This window comes from Maylandia zebra, linkage group LG12 (assembly GCF_041146795.1).
Source record: "Maylandia zebra isolate NMK-2024a linkage group LG12, Mzebra_GT3a, whole genome shotgun sequence".
NCBI lineage: Eukaryota > Metazoa > Chordata > Actinopteri > Cichliformes > Cichlidae > Maylandia > Maylandia zebra.
Window position 1 is genome coordinate 7,676,298 of NC_135178.1, and position 20,843 is coordinate 7,697,140.

General features: G+C 39.5%; 1 protein-coding gene across 1 annotated transcript in view; it reads left to right on the forward strand.

Annotated features, from left to right (window-relative positions):
* LOC101466100 (dynein axonemal heavy chain 5) overlaps positions 1–20,843 on the forward strand; it is a 62,465-nt gene that overhangs the window by 32,772 nt on the left and 8,850 nt on the right. Inside the window, 18 exon segments of the mRNA XM_076890644.1 lie at positions 1,066–1,333; positions 1,539–1,662; positions 3,482–3,589; positions 3,763–3,877; positions 4,508–4,684; positions 6,746–6,949; positions 7,427–7,606; positions 10,056–10,193; positions 11,865–12,000; positions 12,407–12,588; positions 13,794–13,928; positions 15,212–15,367; positions 16,849–17,031; positions 18,797–18,901; positions 19,148–19,286; positions 19,765–19,818; positions 19,821–19,878; positions 20,199–20,389. Of these exon segments, the coding sequence (XP_076746759.1) occupies positions 1,066–1,333; positions 1,539–1,662; positions 3,482–3,589; positions 3,763–3,877; positions 4,508–4,684; positions 6,746–6,949; positions 7,427–7,606; positions 10,056–10,193; positions 11,865–12,000; positions 12,407–12,588; positions 13,794–13,928; positions 15,212–15,367; positions 16,849–17,031; positions 18,797–18,901; positions 19,148–19,286; positions 19,765–19,818; positions 19,821–19,878; positions 20,199–20,389 (2,653 nt within the window).

Consider the following 20,843-nt stretch of genomic DNA (forward strand, 5'->3'; position numbering starts at 1 on the left):
ACACTATGGGAACACCATGATAAGAGCCATGCAGTTGCTTTTTCCCTGTTAGTTTCCCACTTGTTTTCCCTTCTTTCAATTATTTATTTTCCCATCTTTTTGTCTTCTTTTCTTTACTGTGTGAGAGAAAGTGACAGAGATGAGAAACAAAAAGGAAAAGCAAGCTGTTATCGTGATATTGTTTTTTTGTGAGAGTAACAGATGGTTAGGGACACTTACCACAACACCACATAGTCCCCCATGACACTGTTTCACTTTCTTAAATCTGAGTTACATGTTCTCTCTAATGGAAACTGGGGATTTGGAGAAATGACTCAGCTTAAAACATTTAAACAGTGAATCTCGTACCTTCATCCACTTGGTTAAACTTGTACCCACCCAGCAAGCTGTTTTAAAACTCACCATTTCAAGATTTTTTGCCAGCAGTCACATACATTTAGTTCATCAGCCAACCAATATACACTTCTACTGAAATTGCTAAGGAAAGAGGTTGAGGTAAGAAGAAGTGACAACTATTGTGAAGTGTGAGGAAGAAGAAGATCCAATTAAAATAATGTTAAAAAATGGTCAATAAAACACAGTATTGTGTAGGGAAATACATGAATGTTTCTAACATTCATGTCTTTGGACTGTGGGAGGAAGCCATTGTATTTGAAGAGAACGTCCAAGGTTTGCACCCACAGCCTTCCTGTGAGGTGACAGTGCTAATCACTGCATTTAAAAGCTGCAACTGCTAGATCTCTGTATGGGAAATCTTTGATCAGATCAGATTGAAAAATTACTCTGTAAAAGATTTGGTTGGCACTATTATCGGAGTAGAAATGTTTGAGCTTTAAAATACACAGCAGTACAGGTACATGGATTGTGGCGGGGTGTGGCTTGGGAATGGCTGCAGGGGAGGATGAGACACATCGGAGCTCCATCAGCTCATCAGCTAAAAAACGCTGCGGCCATGAGTTGTAAGAGACGACAGCCGAAATTAAGAAAAGTGTTAAACGAGCGAACTATGGTTAGGTCCGTCAGTATTGTGATATCAGAGACACAACTGCATGTTTCTGCCTTCAGGTGTCCAACTTGTTTGCCCGTGACGAAATAGATGATATCCTCAATGATCTCATCCCTGTCATGAAGCGAGAGTTTCCCCGGCGACCTCCAACCAACGGAAACCTGTACGATTACTTCATGTCACGAGTTCGACATAATCTCCACGTCATTCTGTGCTTTTCCCCTGTTGGGGAGAAGTTCCGGAACCGAGCGTTGAAGTTTCCGGCGCTGATCTCTGGTTGCACCATGGACTGGTTCAGCCGCTGGCCCAAAGATGCACTGGTTGCAGGTATTTTTAACACACAGTTTTATTTTCACAAATGTGACCTGTCTGGTGCTCGCATTTCTTTTCAAAAATGTATGCGGTACATGTTATACTCTGTTTATTTCAAAGTGGATGCTGTTATATGAATACAAGATATCGACTTTCTTTGCGCTCTCTGAGGTTTTTCTTCAGTTAATAATGTCCTGTCTCGTTTCTTCCTGTCCTTCAGTTTCAGAGCACTTCCTGTCTGTTTATGACATAGACTGCTCAGCCCAGGTTAAATGTGAGGTAGTTCAGTGCATGGGCTCCTTCCAGGATGGTGTAGCGGAGAAATGTGTGGACTACTTCCAGAGGTACAGTACATATTAGGGGTGCAACGATACACAAAATTCACGGTTCGGTTCGATACTTTGGTGTCACGGTTTGATATTTTTTCGATACAAAAAAATGTTCATGCCTTTTTAATTTGTCATTTATTAAAATTATAAATATATATTTTAACTCAAAAGTACAGTTTTTAAATTTAACCCTAACCCTTGTGCGTGTTTTTTATTTTGACAGCGAATGCGCACCTGCGGACCACTTATGTGCAGCCCTGGTTATTTAGCTCGTCATATTGCAGCCACAGAAATTCTTTTGTCCATGAAACCATAAAGCTGCACTTTCTTTTTGCCTTATAGTCTCATTTGTCATAACTTCTCCGTTTTGTGGTAAGCTTTTCTTTGGCTGTCACTTCTTCACCCTGACCTGTCTTATTTGGCTCAGCAGAACTGAAATGCTTTTACACACACACTCACATAAGCTCAGCGATTCTCTGCGCGATCAACCTCTCACATGTTTAAGCTTGCTGCGGGAGATTTCACTTGTCATGTTTGCATAGTAAGCTAACGATTAATAAGACGATGTCAGAGGAATTGGTGCACAAATTATCATCACTCACAGATCAGTGCTGTCGCTCTCTATACACAGTTCGCAAGATTGCAAAGTGAAAGCAAAAAAACAAGCGCAAATTCAAACGCGATTTCAATATGTCACATATTGACAGTGGCTCACCGATGCCAATGACATAATTACCCAGCTACATTTCTGAAAGAATGCAAAAGCATTGACATATATTTTTCCTTCCTACAATAGCCCGACGGGCAGGGTAGCCCGTCTGAAAAAAATCGCTAGCCCCAGGACGTCGGGCTAGCGATATTGCGAGCCCTGTATCTGATTGAGGAATCACTCATCTTTGGAAAAGAGAGTTTATTACAGAGAAATGCCTCTTTCCAAAATAAAAGCTATGCTATCCGCTTCTTCTGGGCTATATTCTCAGCAGCATAAGGAGAATCATGTGCTAACAGCTGTCTAAATAACTCGGCTAAAGTTAGTAGCATGCTTGTTGTTTTTGTCTTTGCACTAGGATGATGTCGGCGTAAATGTGCAGTCATATTCGTTGTGTTCCCACTAGTGCTTTCAGGTTAATCTCGTTAAAATGACCTTAACGCCACAACACAGCAAATCTCCGTTAACGAGCTACCCCTGATAGCCCCGTGCATGGGGCTAGACGGCCAACACGTTAACGAACTAACTGCGCTAACACACTAGCTCCCACCCATGTAATTGAGCATTGCGTGGCACATCCAACATACTGTTTTACTTTAGTCCATGACGTGCTTACCTTCAGGGTCATACGTCACATGAAAACCAAAATAATTCCAAACGCCAGATCTGAATGAGGGTGGGGGAGGTTCAATTTGCCATGTTGCAAGGAGAGCTTAACTTCTGTCTCGCTAGCTTGCCCTGCGCTCTTCCTTCTGACAATGCTGTCTGTGTGGAGCGCTCAGTGGATCTGCGCTCGACAGTGCAGCCTAGGCGGAGTAGTCGAACGCAGATTCACTGAGCGCTCCACACAGACAGCATCGTCAGAAGGAAAGTTGATAAAATAAATTACAAATGTTGTATTGTTCGATACATATGCGTACCGAACCGAAAGCACTGTATCGAACGGTTCAATATCGATACGAATATCGTTGCACCCCTAATATATATGTATATATATATATATGTGTGTTTGAAGATTATATGCATATATGTGAAGATTGTTTTATGTGTGTCTGCAACGCATGATGATTGTCATAATATTTAGCATGTTGCAGTATTAATGTAACCCAATTTGTTTGAATTTAGATACCGACGCTCCACCCATGTCACACCCAAGTCTTATTTATCCTTCATTCAAGGCTACAAAACCATCTATAAAGAAAAGAGGTCTGAAGTTCAGACTTTGGCCAACAGGTAAATTGTTCAAAATGAGTTCAACAATGTTGTGCAAATGATAACATATGCAAGTTGTGTTGCCATTTAAGCAAACAGAAACCCAGATAGTAGACAGACAGTACACAGAAGCAACAAGTTTGCTGTAATCATATTTGACTTGATCAACTGTATTCAAAATTTCTCCTCTTCAGGATGAATACTGGTCTCCAAAAGCTGAAGGAGGCATCGGTGTCAGTGGCAGCTCTCAGCAAAGAACTGGAGGTGAAAGAGAAGGAGCTACAGATTGCCAATGACAAGGCTGATATGGTACGTTTGTAGGCAGGGAGGGGATTTTTATTTGTATGTGTGTGGGTTTAAGGTTCAACAAGCATACAGAATGCTTCAGCTGGTTTTTTAGTTGCATTTTTATTAAAACAGCAACACGGTCTATGAACTAATCAACAGAATTGAATGGATACATGCTAGTTTGTATTAGACACTAATATAAAGTTTCATGCATTAATAAGAAAGTGAACACAGAATGAAGAGATGAAGTGTTTATTGTGTCCGTTGCTGGGAATCAGGCTTTCCAGTGATTGTTTGGGGAATATTGTATTGTTGCGTAAAATTACCCTCTTGCAGTGAGAGAAATAAGACAAATAGATGTTTAATGGGACGAATGTGTATTTTTTACAGTCATGCTTCAGCATAAGTGAAGCAGTTTAAGCCGTCTCTTTTTTTCCCTCCATTCGTGAACACTCACTCTTGTTATACAGAGACCTCTATATCAGGTAGAGCCTCTTCAGTGTTACAAATGCTCAGATCTGCCGTCTCCCATTGGATTGAGCATTCTGTTTTCTACTTAACCACACTTACGATCTTTTCTCAGCTGAGAAAGTCTCCCAGCTTCAAATCATTTCTCTGTCACTTATAATGTGTGTTTGTTTTCTTGTGCAGGTGTTGAAGGAGGTGACAGTAAAAGCCCAGGCAGCAGAGCGAGTGAAGGTAGAGGTACAAAAGGTGAAGGACAAGGCGCAGGCCATTGTGGACAGCATTTCAGCTGACAAGGCCATCGCTGAGGAGAAACTCGAAGCTGCCCGGCCAGCTCTCGAGGAGGCAGAGGCTGCGCTGCAGGTATGGGATGTTGAAACAGCAATGTTGAATACATGCCTCCAAGGCTTCCCTCCAGACTTAAATTTCTCAGGTAGACATATCTACGTTCAGACGTCTTTTTTGTTTGTTTGTTTGTTTGTTTGTTTTCTTTTAAATCACTCAGAGCCTATAGCCATGCTAGAGATTCACAACATGCTATACGAACCATTTCAGTTTAAATGTTAAACCTGAGTATTTTTTTTTGAGTACCACATTGGCGGTGAGTGTGAGTGTGTGTGTGTGCGTGTGTGTGTTGGACCGGGGGGTGTATTATAGGGTAATTAGTTTTGCAGGTAGTTGATCATAAATCACTTAACGAGACAAATTAAAATGATCTGAAGATTACAAAATGTGCTGGAAAAATGATTGCAATTAATCATTCAACAGCAACGTGACATCGTTGTCTGAACTGGCTTTCATGAGCCAAATGTCACCCTAATGTTAGTGCCAGTGAAAAAAGGCGGGAGATCACCAGAGTCATCAAAGTTCATCTTGTAGACACCACGAGTCTTGTAGCTATTAGATTATTTCACTCATAAGCAGAGTTTTTCCTGTGTCACAGCTTTAGGGGGGTGAATGTAAGCATGTTTGATCCAGTAAAGCAAAGCATATTTGCTTTTGCCTTCATGATCTAACCCTACAATATAACTTGAATATTTAAAAAAGTGAGGGCAGTCTTTTTGTGCTTTAATGTGTGACTTACATTTACCCAATTTAGATTTCTCCTGCTCTTTTACTATGTATTGCTTCAGGGTGCCACTTAAAGCCCTCTGTGACTTAATGTGTGAAGCTGTATGAATGTTTCTGCCTGCAGCTTTACTGTCCTGGTGTGTCTAAACTTAGTATGGTCGTCTGGTGCCTCTAGCTGCATTGTAATTAAAGCTGTCCTCCTGGGTAGATGGTTGCATGCAGAGCTCCTGTGGCAATTCCCTCATTAAAAAAATGTTATCGTGCAACTGCATATAGAAACCTCGGATTTCTAAACAGACAACCCAAGACTCTTCCTAATGTTGCTGGTGTTCTGCAGTATAGCGAGATTAAAGTAAAAGATATTTTCTAACTTATTCAAGAACATCAGTTTTAGTGGCAGAGGAGTTGAAGGAATTCATGTTTCCTTTCTTCAGGCTTTTCATACCACACTGTCACATTAAAATATTCACCGACCGGTTCTGTTTCCTGATTAATTTGGATATTCACCCAGCCTTTAAAAGGACCGAGTTTGTGTGTGTGCAATATCAAGGTAACGGTACCATTCTATAACATTTCCTTGTCATACAAAAGGAGCTGATTTGCTAATAGTTACAGTGGATTAATGATGACAGTAAAGCATAAAATGGTTTAGTTTTTGTAGTTCTTGCTGAACTGGAGTGATGATTTTATTTTGTAACAATGGGCTTAGTGAGAGATTTTCATAAGAAGCTGTAGGAGAATAGAGGATATAGGCTAGTGAAAGTAGAAGTACATGATAACCCAGACTGTCTGGTGGCTGACACTCTAGTGGGAAATTCAGGCTTGCACTGAGTGGAAATGGAGCAAGGAAGAGAGAACAGAAATGGGAAGTGCAAAACAAGAAAAGATAAGAAGAGAGTAAAGCAGCCGAACAGTTCTCACAGGAACATTTTCTTTACTGGTCTGCTGTCTCTTGTTTTAATCAGTCCCTGGAGGAAATCCTGTGTCACCCTCTCCTGAACTCCTCTCATTCTGCCACAGTTTATACTTACAGTCGTCGTGTTGTTTCCCTCTGCACACCTCCTCTGCTTTTATATTCTGAAACTGGAGAATTAGGTATAATCCTCATTAATGTATCTGTCTCTTCTTTGAACACGGTAATGAGAAACAAATGATTTATCCTTTGTTCTCGTCATAGTAACGCGCTGCTCTAATCGTCTCCTAACATGCTCTGCGTTTGTCCAGTTTGCTGGCGTCAAATCCTTACTCGACTTACTTGTCACATGTTTCCAGCTCTCCCATCGGGGTCATGCCATACAGTAAATGACTGTTCTAAATTCTCCCGCTCTCCGTTTGTCCTCTTTGCCCACATAGACAATTAAACCGTCGGATATTGCCACAGTACGGACACTCGGTCGCCCCCCTCACCTCATCATGCGGATCATGGACTGCGTGCTGCTGCTCTTCCAGAGGAAGGTCAACCCTGTGAAAGTTGACCCAGAGAAGAACTGCAACACTCCTTCATGGCAGGAGTCATTAAAACTCATGACTGCTGGAAACTTCCTGGGCAGTCTGCAGGTGCAGTAACATTTATTTAATTTGTATATAGTTAAGACTGAAGTGCTCATATTATCTCAACACATGATTCAGGATTTATGCTTTGTGTTATTTGCCATGTTTAACATGAATGAAAGCTACATTCTACATAATAGAAAGGGCTAAACTTAGACTCTTAAGAGTTTAGTCTCTGCACTTCCATAAAAGTGGTTCATGTCTTATTAAAATATTTATTTGTAAACACCTTTTATTTTAAACATAACCCATTGATGCCCTGATTTAAATAGTTTTTTTTTCATCCTGATGCAATTTTGGTCTCAATTGAGTACATGCTCTATTTTCTGTCTTTGTCCCTTTCAGTATGTATTTTTTCATTTTCTCTGGTTTTGTATAGCTTTGCATTTTCAGCATTTGTCTAAATGCACAGGCTGAAATAAGTCCCAGATTAAACCGCCGCATACTCATTCTGTTTTTTCTGCCTCTTTTCTCCTCCTGAAGCAATTCCCCAAGGACAGCATTAATAGGGAAACTGTGGAGCTCCTGCAGCCTTATTTCGAAATGCCTGACTACAACATCGAAACAGCCAAGAGGGTGTGTGGCAATGTAGCTGGCATAGCATCCTGGACCAAAGCCATGGCTTCCTTCTTTTCCATCAACAAGGAGGTCTTGCCCTTGAAGGTAACAAACATTATTGCAGATCTAGTAGAGTGCTTCCTCAGAAAAGCAGAAAGTGAACTGAATAATCTACTATTCCACTGACTACCAATTGGCATCTGTAAGTTAAACTCACCCTTACAAATATGTATTATGAAACACCTCCTAAAATGTGTAACATTAGGGACACACACACACTTTTTGGACTATTCTCCCAATCTGATGAATATGAAACATTTCATTCTGTAGAAAAACCACAAGCCACAAAAGCACAAAAAGGCACATTTCCACACTGCAGCAGCAATAATTTGCTGATGGTAGAAGTTTGAAGTGCAGCAAAATTCAGAAGTATTTATCCACTGATTATAAACATTGGGTGCATCTCAGATTTTCAAGGCTTACGTTTTTAATCTTGTGATACAAGCCTGAAAATGGATTTCCTCAGACTCCTTGTGCTCAAAGACTGCTTATTTATGCAGCAGGCTGCACTATTTATTCGCTTTATGTCACTGGAATCCCTGTGAATTATTCAATTATTAATTATGAATTATTAAATCCACACACCCAGATCTGATATCTGCAGAAAATATGTGCAAAGTCTTGATTATTACTGCACAGCATCACAAGTTGTGTAAGCTAAAAGCTTACCAGCTGAGCCTTCTCTCACCTTCATGCTTACCCCAGAGATAAAATACAAACATACTAAATCTTTATTTTTGTCATTTTTTTGTGTGTGCCATTTTTGACAACTAAATGGATCAGCAAAATCAGCCACTAAAGGCAAAGTAAAGTGTTTAACAAAAAGAAAAACGGTGTATTGCATCCATGATTGACCTTTAAATCAAACATTTTCTTGATCTGTGGCTGTTTTTGGGGAAAAAGGACTTATGACTTAGTAGAGAATACAGAGCTAACATTTTCAATGTTAGAACGTTTCTAAAGTGTTAATATTCAGCCTTACCTTATTCAGCAGTTAATTCTTCCAAAACAGAAAATTATTTGGTCAAAAAAATATAGAAATTTAGAAAATATGTTTAGAGATAATGTAGTCTAAGCACAATGGAAAAGTGGATATAAAGATGCCAGACAGTGCCAATGACCGCTTTCTAACCAGAAGCAACTGAACTTTACTTCAACTAATCTCTCTTTTACTTATCATTTTTTAAAGGGACAAACTTACTTAACTAGTCACCCTCTAAACTGAGTGTCTCTAGTTGGATGAGTGTGCCGAGCTTGGTCAACGGAAGAGGTTACAGAATCATGAGAAGCACTACACAGAGTTGCTTGCAGAAGCCTGTTAGCTACAAACAATACAAAACTAGCTAACAAGCAACCTTTAGTTCATGCCAATCAGGAAACACAGCATGGCACGTTGTTCACACTGTCCTGAATAGCAAAGTGGCAGCTCTTTTAAAGCGGCTGCTGTGATTAGTGCTGTATTCCAGTTGAACCAACTGTCCAGTCATTCGTGAGAGAACGCAGAGCAGGCCAGGAGGCAGGATGAGAGACAAGTCCAGGCACCAATCATTAACAGGGGCTTGCACATGCTAATAAGCATACAAAACAGACAGGGCTAATCACGCCAGATGAAAGAGCGAGGTGACCCATGGCTGTAACATGTGCTTTCACCAACACAAAAGGCAAAATTCTTCTGAAGAATCACCCACTCGGTTAACTACAAGTAAATACAAGCTGCTGTGAATGTCTGATGGGTCATAGTCATTTAAAGGCATTTACAGTGTACATTTATGCTTTTGGAAATGTTGCCTGATGATGACATCTGTTGCTGTCACCCTTGTTAGTTCTCATTCAACACCTCTCTCTTTTCTTAACTGCATTCTATTCTTTTTGCTCTAGCCACCAATTTCTTTTTCCTCCTTTCCACTTTGTTTCCCTAATCCCCCTCCAAACACACTCACACACAGCTACATATATACACATCCCTCGGCACTGTTGTTTTATTTTGACCTTTTGTGGAGCACAGCCTACAAAACAGATTTTCTGGTTTCGAGCCCAGTGGTGTTTTCCCTTTAAGCTGGATACAGAGATACAGTCGAATGGACAGACATGCAGAAAGATGAGACGGGATTTTCTTTTCTTTCTCTACAACCCTAGCTCTATACACAAACTATCTTTTTGCTTACTTCTGTCATCTTCAAACTCTTTCTTTCAGTGTTTATGTCCATTCTTCTAAAATATCTTACTAACCATTTTCAGACATTTCTGCCTCTATTAGATAGCACACTGGTAACTGAGGCCATGGGTTAGAGTTGAACGCTGGCTGCTGCATTTAATCTTTGTGGGTTGCGCATGCTGTGAGATAAACTGGCATCCCACTAACCATTTAACTATTTAATGACTTTTTCTCTGTTTTTTACCTGAAGCTTTTAATGTGCAAAAAACAAAGCAAACAAACAAACCATCACAGCTCTCCCCTCCACACTCTTTCATTGTTTTTCTCTGTTTTTTCTAGGCTAACTTGGCCGTGCAGGAGAATCGTCTGACCATAGCTAATGCGGACCTTCAGAAAGCTCAGGCTGAGCTAGACGCCAAGCAGGCAGAGCTTGATGTGGTACAGGGGGAATATGAGAAAGCAATGATGGAGAAACAGGTCAGCAACTTCATCAAAACACAACTGTAATTTAGTTCAGTACACAAAACCTGTGTGTTGCTCCTGATATAGGAATTTAATACCTTTTATCTTTTATTTGAAAGTGCAACAATTACTATAGGGGATAAACTGTGTTTATTATTTGTTACATGATATTTTTTCCCACGTTCTTCAAGAAAGCAAAATGTTTTTTGAGAATATCAATGTGCCACTGATGTAATAACAATATTATTATAAACTGCAGTATGTACAGTATGACAAATGTACCATAAGATCTGTGACAGCCTGGCTAAAAGGAAAAAAAGGACTGAACCTTAGTTACTGAAGTGACTGAGTAACACCGGTTAATCCTCTGTGGAGGTCTGTGAGAGCATCTGGTCTGTGTTTTCCCATGTTCAGTACACTTTGTGATGTGAAATGTAACATCTTAATGGAACAGCAAGTGAATCAAGACTCCCTGATTAAGAGACCAGGACGGGAACAGGTTATAATGTCATGATTAAGATGCAGAGACTGTTCATCTTCCAGGGCTAAAAGTGAGACTGAAAGGCTCGTTGCAAAGGCATTTGGTGTTGATGATGGACAGGAGTGGCTCCAAGTGAAGACCAAAGTCTCGATGTAAAACAGAAAGCAAGCTTTATTAGGAATGCAGTCGAAGTCCATAACTAAACAATAAAAGGCAAAAAACAGAAAAAGAACTGGAAATCTAGATGGCTCTCTGGATGAAGACTGGGAACACTAGGCTCATGGGAAGGAAACAGACATGCTTAAAAATATCATAGCTCAGTCATTAAGATACTGATGATCTAAACAGAATCTGATGGACTGTAATCAAGTGTTTAATTCAATTATGTTTAAAAGGCAAGTTAGATTTGCAGCATAATTTACCATGGTGATATAACTCGGTAAGAAGTAAACCACCTTCATAATACAAAAAACTCAGGGTTAGCCCTGAAAGTACCAGGATAAGATGAAATTCTGCTTCATAGCACAGGCCACATGCCTTTTTCAATATTTCCCCTTTATAAAGTGGTAAAATATATTTTTTTAAAAATGAGTCCTGGAAAGCAAAAGAAGACAGATAAAGTGAAGATAACATTAACAACAATAGCTTGGGGCAATACAAGCTTCCCAGGACGTGTTAATCTGTCTGCATTTGTATGCTTTGTTTGTAATCACAGATTTAACACCCAGCATTTTCTTTATTTTGCCCAAGTCACTGTGTTCCTGACACATCACACTACTTCTTCTCTCCTGTGACCTGTTGGAACAGCACCACCTCTCCTTTATAGTCCTCTTGATTTACAGAAGAAGCCCTCGGTTTTTCTCTCCTGCTTAACAAAGCACACACTTCAGCAGTGTGGAAGGGCACTGTGTCCCTCTCTGTCAAGCAAAAAAACCTAAAGTGTGGCTTGCGCATGCAGTGAGGGGCAGTTCGCTGGTGAGCAGCTGAGGGAAGAGGCAAATATTCTTAGATTCATGCGTACTAAGTTAGATAATGATGATGGGTATGTAATTCTGATGAACAGAGATGAGCTTTTAGGGGTTTAATCCACGAATGTGCAGATGGTGGAATAAGACTTGGATAGAGGCAGACACACTTGGACAGACACACAAGGCTAAATAGACACATCAACCTACTGACCTGTTTGCGGGCCCCTTTCCCATCAGACGCTGCTGGAGGATGCTGAGCGCTGCAGACACAAGATGCAGACAGCGTCCAGTCTCATCAGCGGTCTCGCTGGCGAGAAGGAGAGATGGACGGAACAGAGCAAAGAGTTTGCTGTCCAAACCAAACGGCTCGTGGGTGGGTTTCACAGCAGGTTTCAAAAACATAGAGTTAGCCTCTGCAACATAATAACAAATATCTATCATAATAATATGAAGTTCTTTGTGTGATATGGGAAATGTTCTGTGGATAAATAATGTGCAGTGAAGTGAAAAATCTCTGTCTGATGATGCAGTTATACTTGGAGTTATAACCTTAATCTGTCATGTCGTTATTGTATGCTAATGTTTTTAATTTATCAGCGGGATGGTCGTGATGCTACTGTTTGACATGGAATTTCTTGCACTTTTAAAATTACCCCACTAATATTTAGGCATGTTCTCATTTCAGTGCATAGGCAGTGCCACATCTGATTAATATGTAACTGATACACTGATGTGTACTGATAAGTATGTACACGTAACAACGCTTGTTCCTGTTCCAGGTGATGTTCTTCTGGCCACAGCCTTTCTTTCTTACTCAGGACCTTTCAATCAGGAGTTTCGTAACCTTCTGCTGAACGACTGGCAGCGAGAGCTGAAGCAACGTTACATCCCGTTTGGTAACAACCTCAATCTGACTGAACTGCTCATTGATGCGCCCACAGTTAGTGAATGGAACCTTCAGGTCAGTGATCTATTTTGCTAATTAAAGATGTTTTTACATATTAATGCCACATGTAATGTAGCACAGCATTATATACCAGCTAGCCCAACCCAATATACCAGCTAGCCCAACCCAGTAACCCTACAAGCATCACTGCTGTTTAGTTTTCTGTCTTCATTTATGCTGGAAGCCATAGCAGAGCTGTATGTTTTAATTTTTTTCAGAAATCTCTCAGTCATAACATGGTATATCATGTTTAGACGGAAACTAGCAAGCTAACTTCCTGCTAACCTATAACTCTAATCTAACCTATAACTATAATCTTATAAATTCTGTTTTCATGGATGCCTGTATGTTAAACGTAATCGTTACACCTGGTAAATCAGCAACGCTGATCATTTTATTAAATGTGAAAGAATTTAGACAGTTAACTCTCTGTGATGTCGCACTGTTTGTTCGACTTTGGGACCTGTCCTGAAACTGACGGAGTTTTGGACCCAGATTGTTCCGCAAGGCTCTTGACTACGGTTGTCATAACGCTCTGACAATCAATTCTTCGTAGCTTACCAAAACATAGTTGTACTAAAACATGTTTTGACAGATTTTTGAGTGCTGTGTACCACATAAAATCGGCACAACCAGAATTCATACATAAGGCTCACTGTCGATTTTTGAGAAAATTAAAGGATTTTATGTGCACCTTAAAATCCTGCGGAAAATAAGGTAATTAGGTTAATTAAAAATTAACTGATAGCGTCATTATTATTATTGTTGGTTGTAGTAACAGTAATGTAGTAGTTAGTAGTTGAAATAAGTTTTGTGAATATATGGGAATCTAACTAGAATTGCTAACATTTTTGTTAGCTTAAGTTGTTTTAACGTTTGTGTAAATGTTAGTTTATGTTAACAGTCATATTTTTTTTTACCCCTCAGCAGTAAAAAGCTGATATGGTGTTGTTGTCAGTCTGCTGGGTCGCCAACCGGGTGGTGTGGACGCCCAGTTTGTAAATCAGATAACTTGAAAACCAGACAATTTAGGATTTTTAAACTGATACCATAGGTGCTACTAAAACGCTGATGGGTAGCACTGGTAGCTGCTAATATCTTTTATTTATCTTTAAACGAGGATCCCAGGAAACATTGATTGCTGGACCATTTATCATTGGTGGAGATACTGTTAAGCATCAAGATTGACCCTCACCATTTATTCATGTTGTGTCTTACAGGGTTTGCCAAATGATGACCTGTCCATTCACAATGGCATTATTGTAACCAAAGCTGCCCGCTTCCCCCTCCTTATTGACCCACAGACACAGGGAAAAATCTGGATCAAGAACAAAGAAGCCAAGAATGAGCTACAGGTTTGCAAAACTATCTTCTACAATTTCGTTTCAATGTCTGAAGCATATAAAAGTTAAATGAATGCATCCATTCATCCATCCGTCATGCAGACTTTTGCATTATACCTAGTCTTCTTCACCAGTCCAAATGTCCTGTGCCCATTTTGATTTTTAGTGGCCTCTAATATCAGAATCAGAATCCTAGAGGAAATTGTGTGTTCACAGTTCCAAGTAAGAACAGTTACTACCAAGTTAAAGTACCAATGAAATAATACTAATTTAAAAATAGAACAAAACAGCTCTAATAAACGAAAATAGCTCCAATTATAAATATCCCAATATATTAGACAACACTGAATATAGACAAAGCTGAAATTGCAGTGCCCTTATATTCCTGTATAGGATGTGCAGATCATAAGTGTGTGCAACTACTGCAGTGTGTACTGGTGGTTTAGATTCATGAATTTTACAGAGAGAGAGCCACCGGCAGGAATTATTTCCTGTGTCATTCAGTGGTGCATTTGGGTAATCTCAGTCTCTCACTGAACGTGCTCCTGTGACTGGGTGGGAGGTATTGTCCAGCATTGTCCTTATCTTGGAAAACATCCTTCTCTCTGACACCACATTTAGAGAGTGCAGCTCCATCCCCACAATGTTACTGGCCTTGTGGATCATCATTGCTTGTTAGTAACTGTGGTACTAAATTCTTTAATGCCCTTGGTCCTTCCTGCTATCCAGTATACAGAGCACAATGTCAAAACCCCCCACAAAAAAACTACCACCAATTCTGCAGACATAATAAGCTAAGCAAAAGTCGCTGACCCTGTTAGGGGCAATCTCTAAGCCGAGTGAATGCATTCTGAAATCCCATTATGAGCATCCTGGAGACACATTTCCTCCAGCGGTAGGTTTCAACCCTTTCTTCAGGTCACATCATTAGAAAAAGTTTATTTATTTTTTTCTAAAAATGGCTCACTTGAAAAGCAATTCTTTGTTAGCTTGAACAGTCAGAATCCGCACATAGAGGCTGACCTTTGTAGCTTTGAAGGAAAAGTGAGGAAACCACACATGTGTCTCCTACTCCTGTTGGAGACAAATATTATTGCTGCTGTGGTCACATAGGAAGGTTATTGTATCGTACAGTAAAATCAGTATTTTTGTCTGTTTTGTAAAATCTTCTCACATTTAGCCCATTTATTTCATATCCTCAGGACAATATCAGGCTCTGTGGTGGTGGTCATCCAAACTGCACATTGAAATCAGACAATTACCATTTTAAAATGTGTTTTCTTGTCTGATCTCAGATCACCTCACTGAATCACAAGTACTTCAAGAACCACCTAGAGGACAGTTTGTCTCTTGGTCGACCCCTTTTGATTGAGGATGTGGGGGAGGAGTTGGACTCTGCGCTTGACAACATACTTGAGAAAAACTTCATCAAAACCGGCTCCACTTACAAGGTAACAACACAGAACGAAATAATCCTACTTAGATCCATGTGTTAGATTTTACTTTTAGTTAGAAGGGTATGAAATTGGCAGGCATGTTCAAAGACTAGTGGTCAGTATGATGAGACTTTGCCAGCTTCTCCTTGGCACGCCAGCTGTCACACCTGGACTGATAGAGCTTGATTAGCTCAGACAGAGAAAAACAAGCTCTCTCGCTGACACTGCACAGGTAGTGTCGACTAGAAGAGAGTTTTAAGTATGAGTATCATTGGCAGCCAGACCACATTTCCTAGATCATATTAATTCTTTTGAGACAGATTAAAATGTACTTGGTAAGTCTGGGAAAAGGGTTTACACTGTGCAGTGTACATTGTACTATTTCCTCCTTTATTTTGCTGTTTTTTATAGAAGGTCGGCATCATTAGATCTTGTCAAAAAGGCACAGTTGGTTCTCTTGACTCTGCTTTGGGTGTTCAGACAGTTTTGAAAGCTACATTAACAAAAAATACAATAAAATATAAAATTTTAAGACATACTCAGGGAAACAAACATTCAATATGTCACCACTTAGAACAAGGGCAAGTGTCGATACTTTAACAGACTTCTGTTGCATAATGAAACTTCCTTTTCTTTTTTATTTCCATCATTTTTGTTGATGCCAAACAAGTTAAATTCACCACATAAATCGAACTCAATCAGTTGTTAAAGTAACATCAAATTAAATACAGTACACAAAGTGCATTCGGTATCCTGTATTAGCTCACATTCTAATGCAAAGGAGTTCAGGCTGTGGAGCATTGAGCCAGTGCAGATGGGATGTTGGTTGATTTGAATGAATATTATTTTTTGGGGGGCGAAATAAACAAACTGGAGCTACCTGATGCTGTTGCGTGAGTTGTGGGTGTTTGGGGGCATGTTAGTAAAAAAACAAAAATCAAAAAATCAAATGATTTTACAGGATGAAGGCTGAAATTGCAGCATACTTTTGCAGAGTGCTTCCTGTTCCTGAGATGCGAAATGCACCGATTTTGACTCTATTGCAGCTTCAGTTTTATGTAATGTTGAAGATAATTGTAGTTGGGAAAATTGCAGATCACAGTTTGAGTGGTTTTGGTTTCATTAGCCTAAATGACGACCCCAAATTAAGCTTTGGAAGTAGACTCTGGGTACAACAGGACATTCATATGTTTTTAATGGAAAAAATGGTTTGCGCTTTTGGAGAAAAAACATTTATATTGTGCGCAAATGTCTTTTCTGTGTTGCTAATAAAGATTTGAACAATTCCAATTTCCTGAAAACACAAATGAGAACACTCTAAATTAATTCTGCACTTTTGGATGCTAAAAATATGAACTTTTAGCATCCAAATACACCCACATTAATTTCCAATGGAAAACCAGAACTCCAACCAGTAATTCCAACTCTGAGCTCTTTATTATGTTATTTGTAAGACTTAATATTCTAAACAATAACACACATACACCCTCTTGCAGGTGAAGCTTGGTGACAAAGAAGTGGATGTGATGAAGGGCTTCAGGTTGTATATGACCACCAAGCTGCCTAACCCGGCTTACACTCCTGAAATAAGTGCTCGCACCTCCATCATTGACTTCACTGTCACCATGAGAGGACTGGAGGACCAGCTGCTGGGCAGAGTCATCCTCACTGAAAAGCAGGTATACAAGTACTCAAAATGGTAGCCACTAAAGCCAGACGATACATAATTAAGGAACATATTTAAATTAGGTTAGCATAATGTACTATTAGACTGTACCCCTGCATTAATACTGCTTATGTGCATCCTTGTAGAACCTGAAATATATCTTGAACAACATTTAAATGCAGACTCTCTACATCTTTCCCAATCTCATTTTCTCTGTACTGTGACATCAGAACGCCATTTGAATACAAACAATTGCAACCGCCCTGCTTTGGTCAAACACAGTGTGAGTGGGGAATAAAAGTAACCCAGAAATAGTGCTCACGTGTATCGGTACCAAGCATACGCACAAAGACACAGACAAGTGACGTCAGTCTCACTGGGGAATAGATTAGTGAATTATAAATGCACCAAATGCAGGACTCATTGATTGTCACTCTGAAAAGGCTGGTCCTGTTACAGAAAAACAATTTTCCTTTTGCTGATAGCTGGTCATGAAATGAAAGATTTATTCCAGATGGGAAGAGGCTTGTTACTGTATCTGTGTACTAAATTTGGATTTAATCAAATAAGAGCTAAAACTACTACCTCAGCTGTAAGCCCTGCTTCTTGTCTTTACAATTTGTGCAGTTTTCACAAACCCAACATCACTGTTGAATCGTTTCTTTTTACTTTCAGTCAAACTTCAATTCTACGCACAGCTTTCAGCTCCAGTATGACTTACATCTGTCTTTGTAAGCTATTGAAATCATTCATATGCAGTAATAGAAAGGGTATGAATACTAATTCTGTCCTCTCAGACCCACTGGTTTCAAACCAGCCTGCTGTCTTGACCATAATAATTCTCATAGTAAAAGTAAAATTATAGGAAATGTAAAAAAAAAAGCATTTTCATAAATATTTGTGTATTCATATTATATTATATTATATTACATTATATGTAAAGAGCATTTATCATTGATAACAACCTGCTGTGATAGTGTCCAACACAGCAGTTCTTAGGAAAATATGCTTGTAATCTACAATCAAAATAGCAATCTAATTGATTTAAAACACACGTGCCACTTAGAAGTGGTGACTGTTTTTTTTATACCCGCTTAAAGGCAGTCAGTTTAATGGGATGTGGATAGTCGGCCTACTTATGAGCCACCATTAAATTTGACTTAGATAACAAGACAAATTTTGTTTTAGTTTAATCTCTCGCACTCTCAAAACAAAATATCACAATTATTGTCTCTCATACTCTAAAAGGGATTTAGCATGCTGGTCAAATTTATGCTCCCAGCAGGCAAGACTGTGGTGTAAATTTTGATAAGACCTGCTTTCCCCAGTGCAGAAATAACACTTTTGGACACTTAGAAGAGGTAAGCTGGAGTCATTTGCTGGGGCTTACTTAGGACTACGGAGAAAAGGGCGACAACATAGCTTTACAGGTCTTATCATCACCCTGAGGCTATCTCTCCTCTAGGGGCGTTTTTATTCTTCATAAGGATTCTGCTCATCTATTCATTTAGATAAGGTATTTATTAATTTTTTTTGCCAAAATCTCAGCTTCTTGACCTTCACGCGGCTGCAGATATTAGTAAGAATAATATAGACAGCTACCAGAGGCCACCATGATAGACAGGCACCGGAGAAGAGTCTAAAGCCACAGACAGAATCAACTCATCAGAGCAATGCAGAATCAAAGACCTTTGATTTTAATGACAGGCTTTCTCTAGCACCATCCTGCAGCTATATCTGCTCATGTGGTTGTGTTTTCTTTGCTTTTATGACACCAGGAATTGGAGAAGGAGAGGACAGACCTCTTGGAAGATGTGACATCTAACAAGAGAAAGATGAAGGAACTAGAAGACAGTCTTCTCTACCGACTGACGAGCACACAGGCAAGAAACCGCAATGTGTCAGAAATGTTCTTTTTAGAAATGGTTAACTACATTGCCACCAGTGAGAAAATGTTTTATTCATTTGCATGGGTGAGGTTGGGGCCAAGTTTTGTGCATTCTCGTTTTTTAATTAAAACTAGAAATAGTTTGCAGCCTTCTTTTTCTTTTTCTCTTTTGCTTTATAAGATATAAATTGTGAAAAATAATCGTTTTTTTTAAAAAAAAAATTGTTTGTGTGTTTTTTAGGGTTCCTTGGTTGATGATGAGAGTCTGATTCTTGTCCTTAGCAACACGAAGTGTACGGCTGAAGAAGTCACTCAGAAGTTACAGATTGCCGCAGAGACTGAGATCCAGATCAACGCAGCCAGAGAGGAGTACCGGCCAGGTAAGTGAAAATGAAAATGATTTAAAAACAAAGTTCCCTCTTTTTTTGTGTGTTTTTCTAAGTAAGCCTGCAAAGTGTCAGTCAGCCTTCAGTTACACAAATGTGAGACATATTGGTTTTAATTTAAAAAATACAGGCTACAGTTAGTGGGGATAGGTTAATTGGTTAATCCATATTGCCCATAGGTATGAATGTGCGAGTGAATGTGAGTGCGAATGGTTGTCTGTCTCTGTGTGTTGGCCCTGCGACAGACTGGCGACCTGTCCAGGGTGTACCCCGCCTTTCGCCCTATGACAGCTGGGATAGGCTCCAGCGCCCCCCGCGACCCTGAACAGGATAAGCGGACGCGAATGGATGGATGGATGGAGGCTACAGTTAACAGAACATTCTTTCAAAAACCTGTTTAAAAATGTCCTCATGAACGATATTACTTGTTTTGTTGGAGTTTGTGCTTTTGTGTTTCCCTGTGTGATTCCAGTGGCCACCAGGGGCAGCATCCTGTACTTCCTGATTACAGAGATGAGTATGGTGAATGTCAGTATCAGACGTCTCTTAGACAGTTCCTGGGACTTTTTGACCTTTCTCTGGCCAGGTGAGGATACGCTGATATTTACCATTTCCTGCTTAATGAATTGGTTTGCCCATAGTAATTTGTTGTGTGTTTATATGTATATTGGAAAGTCTTTGCAAACTTCAAATCAAGGAACTATTGTGCATTTAAACCACCATACCTTTCTAATGTAAAAACCTGCAAGTTATTACTTCATGAAGTTGTGCAATCATTACTAGTAGTTTATATTTGATTTTAGAGAAGTTCTCACTCTTACTACTGGCAAGTATAATTTTATGACATAGCAACAGAATCTTCAAGTTGCTATGTTATTTAGAAGACCTGTTTATTTCCCTGAAAAGGTCTTCTAAAAGCCCTATCACAAGTAAACGGATCGCCAACATCATAGAGTTCATGACCTTTGAAGTTTATAAGTACGCAGCACGGGGCCTGTATGAGGACCACAAGTTTCTTTTCACTTTGCTGATGACGCTGAAGATAGACATGCAGAGCAACAAGGTCAAACACGAGGAGTTCCTCACACTCATCAAAGGTAAGAGGCAGATGCAAACACTGAAGGTTTTGTTTGTACGGGTAAATTGTTGTTTTTGTGAGCACATGCAACCATGGGTTAGTTTGAATATTTGGAACGTTTCAGTGGGGTCATAACTCATGTTGATTACTGGCATTTAGATGTGCATAAGTATTCTTTATTTATTAGGTATTTAACTGCATATTACAAATATAAAGAATAGAATTTTCGTTACATGAAATAACATCAAACAATGCAACAATATTTCTATGATCTACTAAAATACGCCAAATGAAATCTATTCAGTAACGCAGGAAAACAAATAAAAGATAAAAATGCTAAGACCCAAAATTATGAGTTTCAACACATCTGCTCTGAGCTATGAAAAAACATGGCTTGTATTGACAAAGATTCTTAGTACTAAGAATTTAACAACATCCCACCGTTGCAACAAGTGAGTTTGGGAAATTTCTTC